General features: G+C 40.1%; 1 protein-coding gene across 3 annotated transcripts in view; it reads right to left on the bottom strand.

The window, feature by feature from the left end:
• The window catches only part of COL4A2 (collagen type IV alpha 2 chain), a 152,474-nt gene that overhangs the window by 100,801 nt on the left and 35,213 nt on the right, over nt 1–16,460 (bottom strand). For all 3 annotated transcript variants that reach the window (XM_067293899.1, XM_067293893.1, XM_067293906.1), the window contains exon 4: nt 7,131–7,211. In XM_067293899.1, coding sequence (XP_067150000.1) covers nt 7,131–7,211 — 81 coding nt within the window. The remainder of the gene's footprint in view (nt 1–7,130; nt 7,212–16,460) is intronic.

Raw genomic sequence — 16,460 nt, 5'->3', positions numbered from 1 at the left:
TCAGACTCAAGCAACTTGTGAGAGAGACATGGCTAATGTTCAATCTCTGAAAAGGCAAGGAAATAAACAGCATAAATACAATAAACAGGAAATGTAAATAACCATTTACAATGTCAGTTGACTGGCACTTGCAACAGAGAATGAGCAAAATTTCTAAGTGCTTCTACACTGATGCTAGAGACCTAAAAAATAGGACAAGGGAACTCAATTTCTGGGCGACAAATGACAACCCTGATATAGCAGGCACCTTATGCTGGTGGAAGGAGACTAATATGCGGAATACAGTGCAGCTAGGCTGTCAACTTTACAGCAATGATAGAAGAAGAGGTAAAGGCAGGGGAGAGGCACAGCATGTGAAGGATAATACAAAGCATAACAGAAAAAAATGCTGGGGGCAAAGGGGAACATTAGGGAATCTCTGTGGGTGGAAGTAACACAAAGGTAGTACTGCACTTGTATTTAGGACTCTCAGCTTATGACACTAATCGCAAAATGTTCCATGAAATTAGAGAAGCTGCAAAACTAGGACTGGTACAGAGTGGCAAATTTCAGCTACCTACAAATAGACAGGCACAATGCCTCATCTAGCTGAGACATGGACATAAATATTTTTGACACAAAAAATGACTGCTTCTTACAGCAATGACTCCTGGAACCCACAAGAAAAGATGCTTCTCTGGATTTAGTCTTGCATGCTGCACAGGACCTAGTTCCAGAGATATTAATGGAAGAACTACTCTGTAATAGCTTCACAATACAATTGGACTTAATATTGTAGTGGGATGGAGCAGGCCAAACAAATACATCACACAAATATCTAATTTCAAGAAGGGGAACTACATAAGAATGAGACAAATAGTAAAAACCTAAAAAAAGCAGTCCCAAAGGCAAGAAGCCTAAAGGAACCTGGAGGCTTTTCAAAAATACTGCATTAAAAGTCCTGGTAAACCGTGTGTCACGTCTCAAAAAAATAAATAAAAAAGTCCAATAAAAACCCTGCATAGCTCCTTAAAAAAGCTAAAGATGGCTATTGGAGGGAAAAAGACCAGCATTTACAAAACTGCTGAAATGAACAAGAAAGCCCATAAAACACAACAGATCATGCGTAAATGAAAACCAGAATGACTAAAAAAGAATGTGAACATCTTGCAAAAGATCCTCAAGTTGATAGTAAAAAATTCTTTAAAGGTGTACAAGAAGCCATCTAGGGAAGCAGCAGTATCACATGATGACAAAGGTTTAAAAGGAGCACTCAGGGATGATAAGGGCATAGTAGAGAACAGGTCTTTACTGCTGAAAGTGTTTGAGATAGTCCCAAATCCAAGCTATTCTTTGAGCCAGATTAATTTCAGGTAAATATACAGGAAGTATTAGACAAAATAGGTAGGGCAGATGTTAATAAGTGATCAGGGTGACCATCACCTGAGACTTCTGAAGGAATTCAAATGTGAAATTGCAGATCTGCTGGCCAAGGACCTAGTAGCCATAATATATGCAGATTTTCAAAATGCCTTTCACAAAGATCATTAAAATAAATTCCCTTGGGGTTGCAGAAGAGGTTTTTTTATGGACTGAAGGACTGGTTAAAGGATAGGAAGAAAAGAGCAGGGCTTGATGGTTGCTTTTCACAACGGAGACACAACACCAGTGGGGCATCTCAGAGATGGGTGCTGGAAATGGCTTCAGTAAAGATTTCCACCAGTGACCTAGAGAAAGAATTGAATAGTGAAACATCCATGTTTGCAGATGATACTAATCTCTCTCCGGTTGTCAAATGCCATGCTGATGATGGGGAGCTCCAGAAGGACCTCACAAAACTGTGTGGGTAGATAAGCTTCAGAGGTCATTGGGAGTGATACTGAGAAGAAAACAGCAGGTATCAATTTGCTGCTAAGACCTTGGTGTGCCTATAATCCTAAATGCTGTGTGCAGTTCTGGTCTCTCACCAAAGGGATGGAGAAGAGTGGAGGTATTAGGGGAGTGAGTGCTGCCTTCTAAGGCTAAAAGGGCTGGGACTCTTCATTTTGAACAGGAGAAAGCTGAGAGGGGATATTATTGAAGCGTACAAAATTTTGAAGCAGTGCACAAGGTAAATGCAGCACTGTTCTTTCCCAATCCTTACAGTACTAGAAATATGGAGTACGCAATGAAACTGGAGGGAGACTGGATAGTAATTCTTACCATGTGAGTAGTGCACTTGCTGCCACAGCAGGTTGTGAAGACAGAGAGTAACAGCAGGTTCAGAAAAGGATTAGACAAGTTCATGGAGAGCAGGTTCCACATGGGTACTGAAGGAATATATAAATAGGGAAATGCTCCCCCCAGCCTCTCCTACTGTCACTGTTGGAGACACAGTAGTGGGCTAGATGAATTACATGGGAAGACATTTCTTATTTTGTAAAAATAAGGTAAAATAACAGATTTCATCAGATATATCTATTTACCCTAACAGAGATTTACAAAGAAGCTATGACCATTATACCAGCCAGACCTTGGTTAATGGTAAAGTTCAAGAATTACTCTACTTAGAAGTTTATAAAATGATTTTATTGAATTTATACATTTCCCTGAAGATATAAGAATGGAAGTGACCTTAGAATATTTAAGTGCTGTATTTTGGTTTTTTTTTTTTAAGTATAGAGAAGAACATCTGCCAGACACAGTCCATGTGTTAAGACCTAAACTTGTACACAAAGCATTTATAAGTAAAGTTCAGACACTAGATTTCACTATAGCATAGCACCCAAAAGCAGAGGGAAATGATTATAAGTGAATTGGTAATAGCTTACTCCTGGCTATTGCACTAGTAAAGGCAATACAAAATTTCTGTAAAAGAGTTTTAGTGAACAAAATGGCCTTTATGGGGACATGAAACTCTCTTTTATTTCACAGTTTCTATTATTCCAGCCCCTTACAGAAACATTAGCTAAGTGGCTCAAGGACTGTTAGATGCTTGACTCTGACAGAAAGTACAAAGTGAGATTTCAATAGAATGCATTTTCTCACTCTACAGAGACATCAAAAAGATTTCCATTCACTTCCATTTTCTACAAAGCCTTCTAGGTTGATTATGAAGAGAGGTACTACTTCAATAGACCGAATGTTGGTCATTGTACTGAAAGGATTTATCATTTCCTGCATAAGTGCATTAATGTTTTAACAAATTTTAAAGGTGTATATAGTCTACTCTGTCCAATATATGGTTTGCAAAGAGCTTTAAACCTCAAAATTTTAAGAGCTGCAATAAAAATCTATGGGGAAAAAAAAAAGAAACTAGAAGTTTTTCCTTATTTTTCCTTTATTCACAGGCCTCAATTTTATTCAAAATAGGATTTTAATACAATGTCAGTTCTTCCCTTATCTCCTTTCCCTATTTTTCAGGCACCTTAGTACTTATGATATTTTCTCCACATACCTCTTAGCAAGAGGATGAGTCGCTCTCTTCCCTCTCCCTTTCACCCTGTGCCCTCCACCGAAGGTTTATATACGCATGATTTCTTTTCATCTGGATTTGAACAGTCCTGCAAGAATTTTTATTCTCACTACAACTTGGCTGAGCTTTTTGCCGGCTGTGAAAATGGCCAGATAATTGTGAAGCTGCTCCCTGAGCTTGGCACCAGCAGCCCCAGCTGGAAGCACCTGATTAGTCACAAGGTATGTTTAGGCCTTTGAAGACTGGATATTTGTATCCAGCTAACAGTAAATACGCATCTAGGTTTAAAGTAAAATAGCTACCCTGCAGTGAAAAGCAACAAAGACTAGAGCGTCATTAGAAATTAGAGAAAACCTGGCTCATGGAAGAAGTTCTCTTTATTCTTTGCTCCAAAGGTATAAACTCAAAAGCGGCAGAGGAGGTGGTAACTTCAAGGGGATGGTGTGTGGCCCTAAAAAGACATTCCTGTAGAGAAACTCCTTCAAGCACTGGCTAGGCATTTGCTGTGAATTACAAAATGTGGTTATTAGCAATTCCCTGTGATTTGCTGAAGGTTAGACTCAGACCTGTTTTCCTCATGGAAATGAAGCAGAAAGTGCCTTTCCCAGGTGCCTTCACAGCCCCTGGAGCAGCTCCGATGCAACGGAGGAGCTAACAGGTTGACTGCTGGATTCTCCTTGCTGCAGCCGCTCCTCCGCTGTCGCAGGAGGCAACTGAAGCTTCTGCTGCTTCCTCTCCTTGTCCCCACTGGCTCCCATCTAGCTCTTCAGAGAAAGCTTCATGGCTAAGCCCAGCCAAAAAAGGGGAGGAAAAACTGAAAGCACAGTCGAGTGACACCATAATTCTTTCTCGCAGGCCTGCTGGGTGCATGCACTAATTTGGGCAAGGTGGTCTCTTGTCCCTAGGAACTGCCTATATGAAATACAATTCAACTTTTCTGTGCCTTTGTGCCTCACTTTATCTGTCTCAAACCAAAAGCAGTGTAAGACAGAACCACAGGGCTTCCAGCTGTCATACATCTGGAGACCTGGCACAAATGACCAAAGTCTAGCTGAATCCTCATACGTGTAGACAGACAGTGCCTCTGTGCCTCTAGCACAGAGCCCCCAGATGATGTCAAGGGGAAATTTTTGTAAAGAACACTTTATTTAAACAAATGCCCTTGGACGAAGAAAATAAATACAGCATCTTTATCTAAGTGCTGTATCTTAAGAATGGAACTGAAACAATAGCAGAAAATGAAGTAGAAACACATATAAATAACAAGCGGGCATTTTTTTCAGATTTTTCTACTTTAATAATTTGCAATAGTGTTTAATACTCCACTGCACTTACATCAGTCAACAGTTTCTGATATGCACTCATTAGCAGAAATCCAAAGAAAGTGCTTTTGTTTGTCTGGTTTTGAGAGATCTGTTATGAAAAGAATGTAAATTTTCATAGAGTGGTAGGGCTGATAACTGGCTGCAGACTTTCACAGCACTATTTTTACCTGAATTCCAGATGCCCTGTAAGTGACAGGTCTGTTGTATCTGACCCAGAGAGTCACCGAACAAGCAGGCTCTAGCAAACTTCTTCAGGCATTCTTACAAGTGTAAACATGCAATATGTCTATTGTGCATGGAATGAGTCACCTCAAACAGCAAGTGTGTGTCGTGCCAGATGATACAGAGTTTTTGTGAAAATAAATATTCCCTTTGAGCATTAGCATGAGATCAGAAGCTACGCCAAATTTAACTAGTCTCTAAAGGCCAATCTTGTTCCTTAAACCAGCTGTTTAACCGAGGTTTTGACATCTGAAGAGACCAGTAGACACAAAATATATGCAGTGTATGCTGACTCAGAGTGAGGTATGTATTTTCCAGAATTAAAATACAATTTCTGAAGTGTTATAAAATTCTTTAAACTACTTTCTCCAATATTCCTTCACATCTTGCACAATAAACCACAAGTAGCAAAATATAAATTATATTTTGTAACGTACTCCTTTTCTCTTTTTTAGTGTATATTTAATGGGAGCCCAGTAAGATTAGTTACTGAGGTTACTTTGCTTCTCTGACATCAGTGAAAAATGGAGAGGGAGCACATTAAATCTGCTCTTATCTCCTAATGCAGATACTAAGCAAATCACAGGGAGCTTCTGGACACTGGCACCAGACTGATTCTCTACTTGGACAGTTTAACATTTTCAGCTTTTCTAACGTATTCATTTACTTTTGTTTGGCTGCATCTTCTCTTGCACACTTAGCAACTTGTTAAATAAGACTCATTCAGCCATTAAGGAAAATGAAAAATACTTTAGTTACAAAGTTGGTAGTTTTTCAACAGATGACTATTTTCACTAACTGTAGAGCAGAACAAGTACATCCATGCTTTGGTCTTAGAACAAAAAAAATTCCTCTGAAAAAAGACATTAGTAACATCAGACTTGAACCCATTTCATACAGCAACAGTTTTTGTCTTTCAGTGCTCTTGGAGGGATGTGGCAGGAGGCACTTGCTAAACTTAATGTGCTAAATGGTCATGGTAAGGCAATAACAGCAGGAGAGAGCCCAACTGGAAGCTGTGTGTCAACAGAGGGTTTATTTGTCTTATTTCCATTGGTTTGCCATTAGACTATCGTAATGAAAAGCAGACCATGAGCAGATCGTGGTCAGGGGATGGGAGTATATAACCATTACAGTGCTTATGGCATGGTAACCCAAGGATCATCTGACTTCCACAGAGACGTCAGGACTTCTGCTGTAAACAAGAGTGTTCCCTGCCTCCCACCTATACTCTACTTTTCCTTCCACCTTTTCTTCCACTCAGACATGGAGTCAAGCTTGAGGAATGTGATGGAAACTGAACCTGGCAGTGTGCAGTGTGGAAGGAAGGCAGAGAACTAAATAAGCTTATGAGGGCTGCGATAGCAGAAAGAGCATATGACCTGCTGCATCTCTTTCCTGACCTATTCTTAGAGATGGGTGGATGGAAAAGGCTGAATCATCCTCTCAGCTGCAGAAGACCAAATTGTACAGAAGGAGCCTGCCAGCCAGGGCTTTAAGCCATATAGGATAGAAAATGGCCTATTGCTTGGAGCTCTTTGTGGCAGGTGGCTAATCCCTCCCATCCCACCTCCCTTCCTCTGCCTCATCTCCCACTATTCCCCAAAACTGAAAAAAAGAGTAACAGCAAGAACCTAACACCACAAAGTCACAAGTGGTTCCCTTCCAGTGGGGATTTCAGGTTTTGCAGGCCTGGTTCTTGCCTGCTTTAATGGACATCACATGTATCAGATATCTTTTATTGGATACTATTTCTTTAGAAATATTTCGAGAAGGTTACTGAGTGGTTTTGTTTACATTTATTTAGCACTGTCCCACAATCCAGGAATGCTCTAGTATATAATATAGCAGGATGTTTGTCCCTAGAATTCTGGTTTAATCAGTTCATTATGGCTGTGAGGTCCCTTGGTTGTAAACTTCAACAGAAGAACATGCTATACTTTGTAACAAAGTATTTCTTCAAATCAACAAGTGCTGCAATCTACAGGTGCAAATATACAAGTGTAAGATGAAATAACAGAACTTTTTCCTGAAAAAGAATAATTATTTTAATATCCTTAGCTCTGACAGTCTGACACAAGTCCACCTACAACAAATGGTGTTGAACTGGTACCATGAAGAACATCTGAACAGGAAAAAATGTTACTTACACGGCCCCCCTTTTCAGGGAAACACTGACATCCTCCACTGCAGTCTCTTCCTCCACATGGTCCTGTGTAAGTCTTTCCACCCTGCAAACCAGAAGATACATAAAAAGAAAGTTAAATGATATCAATTACAGTATCTGGCACAACACAGTAAGCTTTGATTCCCAGACTCCCTGGGAGTTTTCTCAAGCAAAGACTTGGATCAGGTCTATGACTTCTAGGTGAAACCTCTTTAAGTCATGCTTAGAAGCAGCAGCACTGAGTGACTTTCCAGTTTCTGGAGATCAGCCTCAAGAAATATAATGTTACTATATTAATTTCCCTCCACAGTTTCAAAATTTTGCAGCTTCATGTTGAGCAATATGTCTCACACATCTTTTTGACACATGCAACAGATATCCCTATCACAGACACGCAGCTGCTTGGATTCTTCAGGGACACAGTCTAAGTCCTGTGTCACCATGTAGTGCATCCTTCTATGCATGCTCTAAATTGTCGCTACATTTTAAAATATTTATGGGAGGGCATAAAGGAAGTCTTGGGTATCATGTTCAAAATCACGAGCCAAACTCCTCTCTTTTCCTGGCTGCCTATCCTGGAGGTCCCTACAACTTGCTACCAACTACTCTGATCTAGACTTCAGACGTTGATTAAGTAGGTAACTGCAGTTGCATGTCCAGAACTGCTTTGGCCTGGACTGCATGTATATGAATACAAAATATGCAACACCCTATGCAAATCCTTGGATGGACCTGAACAGGCAAGCTCAAAACATACCTAATGCACACCAACAGCACAAAATATAGCAGCTACTGTCACTTTTCTTCAGAAACCTGACCAGAAAAGAAGATGCTGTGCATGCTATGGTATAACTTTTATAACTGTAATTCAGGAATTAGGAACACAGTAAAGACCAGCCTGTGGCCCACCTGAGCTCAGAGGTTTGAAACCCTTAAGAGTACCCCAGCGGCCTAATAAGTAATCTGGAAAGGAGGAGGAAAGAAGGCGAGATGCCTCATCATTATTTCTGAACCTGTTTTGCCCCACAGCAAATAATTAACAGATCCACAGAGAAACGAAAGATGGACTGTAGTGGAATTGAAGTCTAGAGGAAGCATGTCTTGGAGCCACAGGGTTGCCGCTAATTTTCATGTGCCCCACTCCTTACATAAAACCAAAAATACTCCTAAGAACAGAAACCAGAAGCAAGGCACCCTGTCACGAGGGTACAGAGTCAGGCGCCATTCTGCTTGCTCCCCTCGTAGCCTGGAGAACTGGGAACCCTTTGCTGCACCATGGTAGGGATGAACGCCTCCTTCCCTCTCCCTGCCTGAGCATGTTGCTTCTTGAAAGGTGGGTGACTTGGGTACAAACAAGCCTCTAAAACAAAATGGGTGCTCTGAACTGCCTTGCTGCTGTTCAACAAGCTGGTCGTGCTGACACCACCAGTCGCTGCATTACCCCCCAAACAGTATGCGTTTGACTCCAAGGGGGAGTGCTGAGTTCTGGATTTCTTCCTGCCCCAGCTTCGACTCAGGGACCTAAAATATAGCAAGGGACTGGCACTGCCCCATTCAGCATTTTTCATGGACTAGCTCTCAGCAATTCCCCGCTCAACATGTGGGGTTGTTGGATCACATTTCTGAGGTATCCAGGTCTCTCTTTACACTGTTGAGGACCTGAAAACACCACTCCAGGTTTTGGACTCCACTGGATGAGCTGAAGGAACAAAAGGTATGAAGCAGGTATCTAACAGGCATTGCCTAAGTTCTCCTTTGGCTTATACTTACACAACAGGCTCTCAATATATTATGGCAAGCAGAAATATAAAGTTCCCCAAATAAATTCTTTTGTTTGTCACGAGAGGTTGATGGCTGTGCCATAAGATTAATTTCCATATTCAATAGTTTTAGACAATAAAATATTTTAGTTTCAGTTTTATACTTACTTCCCACATTTAATGAAACGAATAGGCATTTCACATTGATAAAACAGGACCACAGAACTGAACCTATGCCCCCTGCTATTTAGAAGTTAGATGTTTGATTCCGAAAATTATCTCATGGACATAATAGTGCTCTGCATCTTGCTCTGAACTCTACTTTACGTTTAAGCTAGTATTTAGAGGAAATAATAAGCCAAGACCATTTTGTGAACTCTAGCAACTTGTTCAGGCTGGTCTGTCTGTTAATTAAATGATCTGACAGTCACAAACACAGTTTACTAGAAAACTAAGCTTACTATTTTCATGTCGCTTCCCTATTAACCTATTTGCAGATGAAATGGATCTTTCTCTCATGTCCTTTCATTTCCACAGAGGTCCCCTCTTCCCCCCCTTTTCAGAAATCCAGAATAGTTTTATTCATTTCCACGGGTGCCACACAGATGCCTGTGTGAACATTTTCCTCTGCAGGACTAAGGTGTTCGCTAAGGAGCAAGGTACTAAGGAGTGCAGCCATTAATAGAAATTCATTATGAACTTTTAAAGAGCTGTTCTGGTTGGAGCTGTAAATAGCAATATATCCTGGCCTAACAGTAACAGACCAACAGATACAATAATTTAATCATGTGGGTTTTCAATTATGCCTACTGCGAAAATAATAAAGAGAACAATAAGGAGTTTGTTTCTTTCTTAATTAGCGGAGTGACTCTAAACTTGGTAAACTGTTGCTAAGGAGAAAATCGAGTATGAATCAGAACTATGGCAAGATATTTGTGCACTTGTGAAAAAAGGGAGGCTGCTAATATTAATTTAGACTGGAAGAAGTTCAAGGTCTATTGTTTGTGTACTATCCATCATCCAACATTTTAATTTGCATGTTGCAACAACAGCAGCAGCTAATGTGGGGATACAATTGTTTTCTTCCACAATTTTAGGAAGCTTTTTTTTTCTTTTCTCATTTTATGTCCTTTTATGCACATAGATTCATCAGATAATGAAGAGGAAAATTAGGAAGATTTCTCCAAAGGTAGGGAACTTAACAAGAAAACATTTGAGACCATTGTTAAATATGTCTTTTCTGGATTATACTTGGGCTCTCCTTATAGCCTAATTTTGGCTTCTTCATTTTTTGACTGCTAGTAAGAGGACTCTGGAAGCCTTTAGTCACATGTAACACTTTCCATTTTATCATCTATGCATGTTTATAATTTCCTGAAGGCAAATAATTGCACCGTCATTTAATCTGACATTAAGGGGAAGTTACAGTAGCAGACATTACGGGAAGTTACAGTATAAAACATATAAAACATTATAGTTTAAGACTTTTTTAAGGTTAAAAAATAAATTTGTTAAAGGCCCTTGTAAAACTCTGATGAAAAAAATTATATGCACACAGACACACAATTCACATGAAGGGAAATCAAATGGGAACATAATTAGCAATAATTAGAATTCAAAAAGCCCAGTTAAAAACTTAGAGATGGACAATGTAGTTTTAAAGTACCACAAAAATGTTTATTTCTTGAGGAAAAAACATTTCTGGGAATGTAACACCAATGGTGACATCCAGATGTAGATGTCTTGACCTGAGACAGGTGCCTGGACTACCTTTTTAGTCAGTGGGGAAGACAGGCAGTCTTAGGACAAAATTCACCCCATTCTGATTTTGGCATCTATACTGACCACTGCATTAGTCCCAGAAAGTACTTACTGCTCTCTGTTAAGCATAATAGTGGGTGCAGGTGACTAGCTTATACAGAGATATCTACACTGCAGAAATATAAAGAGAGGGAGGTGGATCTCCTAATTTAGTCAGCATGGAGTTAGATTTTGAAAACTGTGTTTGCAGCAAAATGGTATTCTAGGATCTGTGCAAGTAAACTGGAAGGATGGCAACTTTCTCAAATCTGAGGTTATCTACTGACTAAACATCCAAATCCAGATCTTGCTAATTTTTTGTGTGATCCAAAATTCTGCTAATCATTAACAAGTCTGGAGTCTAGGCAGGCTCTAGAAATGGGGTTTATATAATCTAATTTAAGGTATCTGTGATATAGACATCTACAGCACATCATCTGCCGTGCTGTTATAAACAACACAGGGAATTTAATCAGAACTATTTTAGATATTTGAGATAAACCACACCCTAGAAGGGTCAGTTTTCCTGGCACAGATTATAAAAGTAGCCCAGCGTAACTAGTTCAGATGTATGTGTCTACACTGCAGATGCCTAGATTCAGGTGAGATGAATCCCACACTAAGGGTCTCAATCTGAACACCCCTGTGAGTAAGAGGTGCTGCTGGAACACCAGGCCTCTGATGGGAACAAGGAGTGTCAGGCAAACCATTCAAGGGCAGAGAGATAATGTGAGCACAGAATGGGTTATACTGTTGCACTGGCATGCAAGCCGTCTGTGCACTACATGAGAAACTGCTGAATTAGAATTAGGTAGGGGAGTCGAGGCTAAAGCATGGTAATTCTGTCCAAAATGCATATAATGTAAATGAAATACAACCAGCATGAACTGTAGGTCAGAAATCAGTTTTGGAATATAAGGCTGTCTCACCTAGATAACTATCAGTAAGACAATGTTGGGCCAAAATTCCCTAGGTAACTGTCAGAAACACCGACTTTGGGTATGATTGTAACGAAATTGTGACCAATAAGGAAAAAGTAATAAGGGGTGGGTTGTTTATTTGGGAGAAGTCTGGGTGGAGAAAAGCAAATGCACAGGTAGTGTAAAGGTGGGTTTGGGAAAAGAAAAAATGGGGAATAGGGTATTAAATCTAGTGAAGAAAAAAGAAGTGGGGGGGATTTTCGGATGGTAGGAGTGTGGATGCCTACAAGCAGCAGTGACGCTGACCTGTGGGCCCAAGCCCCCAGGGCGCCCCTTGGACCGCCCATGGGACTCTCCATCATGTCTGTAGCTGAAAGACTTGGCATGGGAGGGTGGGCTAAGAAGGGATAAACTTTTAAGGAAGGATATACACTTTTACCCAGATACTCAGTGCAGGAGTACAGGCAATAGAATTGCAACTTAATAGCACTTATGTGCTATAAGATTTCTTTATAGTAATATAATTGTGTAATAATACTAATATTAACAATAAGCTCCTCTAGTACAGCTGGCAGGGCCATTTTGTTTCTGGCCATGCACACATGTATGTGCCACCCTGGCCACCTGGGTTCCAGCTGAATTACTCTGGGATCTAAAAACAAGGCAGAGTAACTTCCCAGCCGTCTGAGACTATAGCTAAATAGAAACTACTAAATATAAAGGCCAGAGATAGATCCCTGGCCATGGGGTCAAGTGGCACAGACTAGCTTATGTCCACACTGGTTAGAGCCAGCCTTCTCTAGAGCAGATTTATTTTGCAGAGATAAGAGCAGTCCAGAACAGACAAAAAGCTGAAATTCACTGTCTGTCCTCTTTCAGTCAGCAGTTTAGACAGATCCACAGGGGCCTATATGAGTATGTCTTGCTCACAGAACCTGACCTACCAGCAAATGTGGTTGTACCTCTTCTATTTTTAAAATACAGCTGGAGAAGATGATGGGGTGGAGGAGGAATGTATAGAGCAGCTTTCCGCTGCACCATTCATTGCCCATAACAGTTTCGCAGGAAATGGGAGACTGAATTTCAGTTCTCCGACTGACGAAATCAAACATGCACCTACCCTCGGGAATGCTCTAAGGAGCAGGCCATGAACTAGGCTGCAATGGATGGTGAAGGGGGAATAAGGAAAGAAATAAACGGAAAGGGAGAAGAGGGAATTTTCCAACTCTCCCTTTAATAACATTGGGTCACTGTGCTGAAATGAATATAAGATTCATGGTTCAAGGGACCTGAACACAACTTATACACAAGCAAGAGAAAACATGCAAGTGCCAGCTACGTATGTAAAGCCTGCATATTTGCTTCGTGCTAACACATTCTCTTTTTTATGCATGTGAAATAGCAAGCATAAAATGTGGGTGTCCCAATACAAAAAACTTTTTTCGCTCTCTTGATTTCTCACAAAATTTTTGTCCCAAAACAATATCGTTTATGTTAATACATCTTCAGGCAACAAAAGACAATTTCTTTTTAGAGAATTCATAAAGGGTTCTGGTTTTGACTTAAATCCAGTTTCTTTCAGCCAAACTCTTAAAAAAATACTGAAACATATCCTCAGGTCTCTTTAAACTTTGCCACACATTAATGAATTATTGATTACTAATCTTGACCACATTTATGTAATTGCTGTCTCTGCATGCCCATTCAAGTACCTTTACTCTAATGGATGGCATTCTGACAAAGAACAAAGGCAACCAGAGGACAGACCTCAAAAGAAAGTTCTATGAGTACATAAAATCCAGGAAATATAAGCCATTTCCTGACATGCTGCTCAAAAAAAAAAAGGAAGTTATAATAAAAATGCTGCAACCTGGAATCAAAAGATTCTGCACACCCACATTTTCTTTGGTACAGTTTTGTAAGTTACAGTTGTGCATTAACTTCCGTCTTGATGCAGCCCGATTCTATTCTTTCCATTAGTCACAGCAGCTCCTCCAATTTTTACTGACAAAGATTTTAGGTGGTCTGGGAACTCACTGAAAAGCTGATCTACGACTCAGGGTGCTGGCATGCTGCATGCCTCTGCAGCATGCAGTGGGTGGCATAGGCAGATGCTTCATGTGAGATTTTAGTTCGAAACTCAAGTAAGGATTCCAAACATGCCTCTGAAGCAGCACACTGTATGGCTGTCAAGAAGACTGGCCCATACTTCTGTTGTGAATCCTTATTTCCACATTTGACATTCAGTTGTGAAAACTCATATTAATTTCAAGTTTGTCTATAAAACCTCAATTTATAGGCATTTCATTTCCTGCTTCCTTTCAAACAAATGGAGAAAAATTCAAATATGGTTACGTTTGGTTATTCCTGTTGTTGAGAAATCAGACAGATAGGAACTTCATTGGTTTCAAGCATAATTGCACAGTTGTATTTTCTTAAACCCAGCTTTTAACTACTTAAAGAGAGAAAACATTTGTTGCCTGGATGCCAGACTTATTTCTCTAGAAACATCTATAAACAATCATTCAAAACAAGTATGGAGAATGTTGTCAGTGGGGGAGGCCTGGATTAACCAGCATTAAGCCCAGGCTGGAAAACGCTCTGTTCTCATAGAATTACAATGCCAAAGAAGGAACCAGTCATCTGAAGCTGACTGCTTGCAATCCAGCAGCCCCTAGTATAGTGGACAGTAAGACCACTGTGAAGGCCTTAATTGGCGGGGGAAAGGGGGACATAAATTGGCACATTCAGAGAGGAAGGAAAAGATGTGGGTGTGGATGCTCTCTCCAACTGTTCTGAGAATTATTTGACTAAGAAATATTTCTTTCTTTCATATCTGTATGGAAGCCAGAATCTCTTCTAGACTGCATGCATGGCAATTGGAATAATTTACTGTGTGACCTCAGTATCATATGAATGTTTACACTTCCCACCAAAAGTAGGGGGGGCAATGTATTTACATATCCTTCAATGAGAAAAAGCATGTAGGAGGACACTGGTCCCAGGATGAACACAGAGACAATGCCACCAGCCATATTCAGAAAGCTGGTCTCTTAACAACTGCCTAATTCAATCTTCACAATGTAATGAAAAGAGCAATGCTTGTGGCAAATACTATACTTTATTGATTTGCGTGGAGTTTCAAATGCTATTTCTCTTACTATGGAGTGTATTGAGAAAACTGGAATGCAGGTCACTGAGCAAGCAGCTTGCTTCAGTTCTGAGTCCAGACGAACATGCAAACGTCAAGAGGAGGAGCACACAAAAGCAGCACAGCTCCTAGGCTCTGAGATACCTGGGCTTGGCGTTTGGGGGTGAGGGAAGGCAGGGCAAGAGAACACAAAGTCTGTGATGCTGAAGAGTCCTGAAAAGACATAAACTTGCCCTTTCAAATATGTCTCAGCAACTGTGTCAAGGGCAGTAATGGGAAACATGAACCTGTACCTCTTAGAAATGAAACTATAAAAGACTTTCCTCTTACGGTCCAGCTTGTAGCTCTTGATTATATGAACCTTCTGGCATGAGGCCTTGTTTTGGAGGCTGTAGTTTCATTTCAAAATGAAACTTCACAGCTCCACAAGCTCACTCTATTTGGGGCACTATTTACCATCCCCTTTCCAAATTATAAAGTTCTCTTGTCCTAGTTTACAGACTGTGCCTCATAACAACTGCAGAAGCCAGTCATACTACAGTGTGAAGTTACCCTTCACGTTTTCATAAAAGCATTTTTATTTTCGTGGCTTTCCTCCCAAACACATATTTACCCAGGAAACCAGATGGAATCCAGAAGGAGCTGCTGTGATATAGTAGACATTAAAAAGAAAATAAGGTCTTTAAGAGGCTCAATCACAGAGTAAATCTTAAAAGTTGCCTAAATATACAGTACAGATATTTGAATAACTGGACAGGTGTCTTGCCCACTTGCCCAGCACGGGGTAGTCTGCAAACAGTGTACTTCCCAGCAAGCAGCATATGCCATGAGATAGTTTTCTGTCAAGAAGTCAGCGAATAGGGGCTTGGTATTTTACAGGTACAGACACTAGATTCAGCTGCATTTTGCTGGATTATTCCTCACGGAGACGATTATATGTTATCCTAAGAAAGGAATATGAGATGGGAAAAAAACAGTTAAAACACTGTAAAATGTCAAACAATAAAAATGGTCACCATTATATAAATATTCATCACTGCTGTTTATTTTGGAATAATATGCAATGCTATGGAAAACTGCAATGTGCTGCAGCTCTCAAGATCTAATTGAGGAGAGTTAAGATACAGAGGGCTTTTCCTAGAATAAAATTGCATCCAGAGAAGGAAGAACAAGGTCCTCTGTGACTTCCCTATTTAAGACAGGCGATTTTGGTGCCTAAAGGAATGACAAATCTTTCCTTAATGATCAACTAAGGCTTGAGCATATGTTAGCAAGAGAGAGGTGATGTTGCAGGCAAACTAAACTCTTTGAGAAGTGTGCTGCCATGGCTGAAGATATCTGTAATACTTCTTACAAAGGGGCAAATGTTACAGGGTCATCAACTGACACCCAAGACCTAGAACATTTACAGAGAAACAATAAAAGTGTTGCTCCTATGAGCAATCCATTTTCAATTTTACCAGCTTAGGAATCATATCTGCTCACAGAAAAAAAAGAGATGTGAGTCAAGTAAGAGTTTGAAGCTGGAAATACATTGATAAAGGTAAGCAAAATAAGGTATGCAAATTATTAGTTATTACTAACTATTATTAATTCAGGTAAGCTAATACCCACTGGCTTCCTTGATTATAATGCGAGGTCAGACATGTGAACATGTAGATGCCTAAATTTAGGTGACTTAA

This window comes from Apteryx mantelli, chromosome 1 (assembly GCF_036417845.1).
Source record: "Apteryx mantelli isolate bAptMan1 chromosome 1, bAptMan1.hap1, whole genome shotgun sequence".
In the NCBI taxonomy this organism is placed as follows: domain Eukaryota; kingdom Metazoa; phylum Chordata; class Aves; order Apterygiformes; family Apterygidae; genus Apteryx; species Apteryx mantelli.
This window is presented reverse-complemented; position numbering and strand designations above follow the sequence as displayed.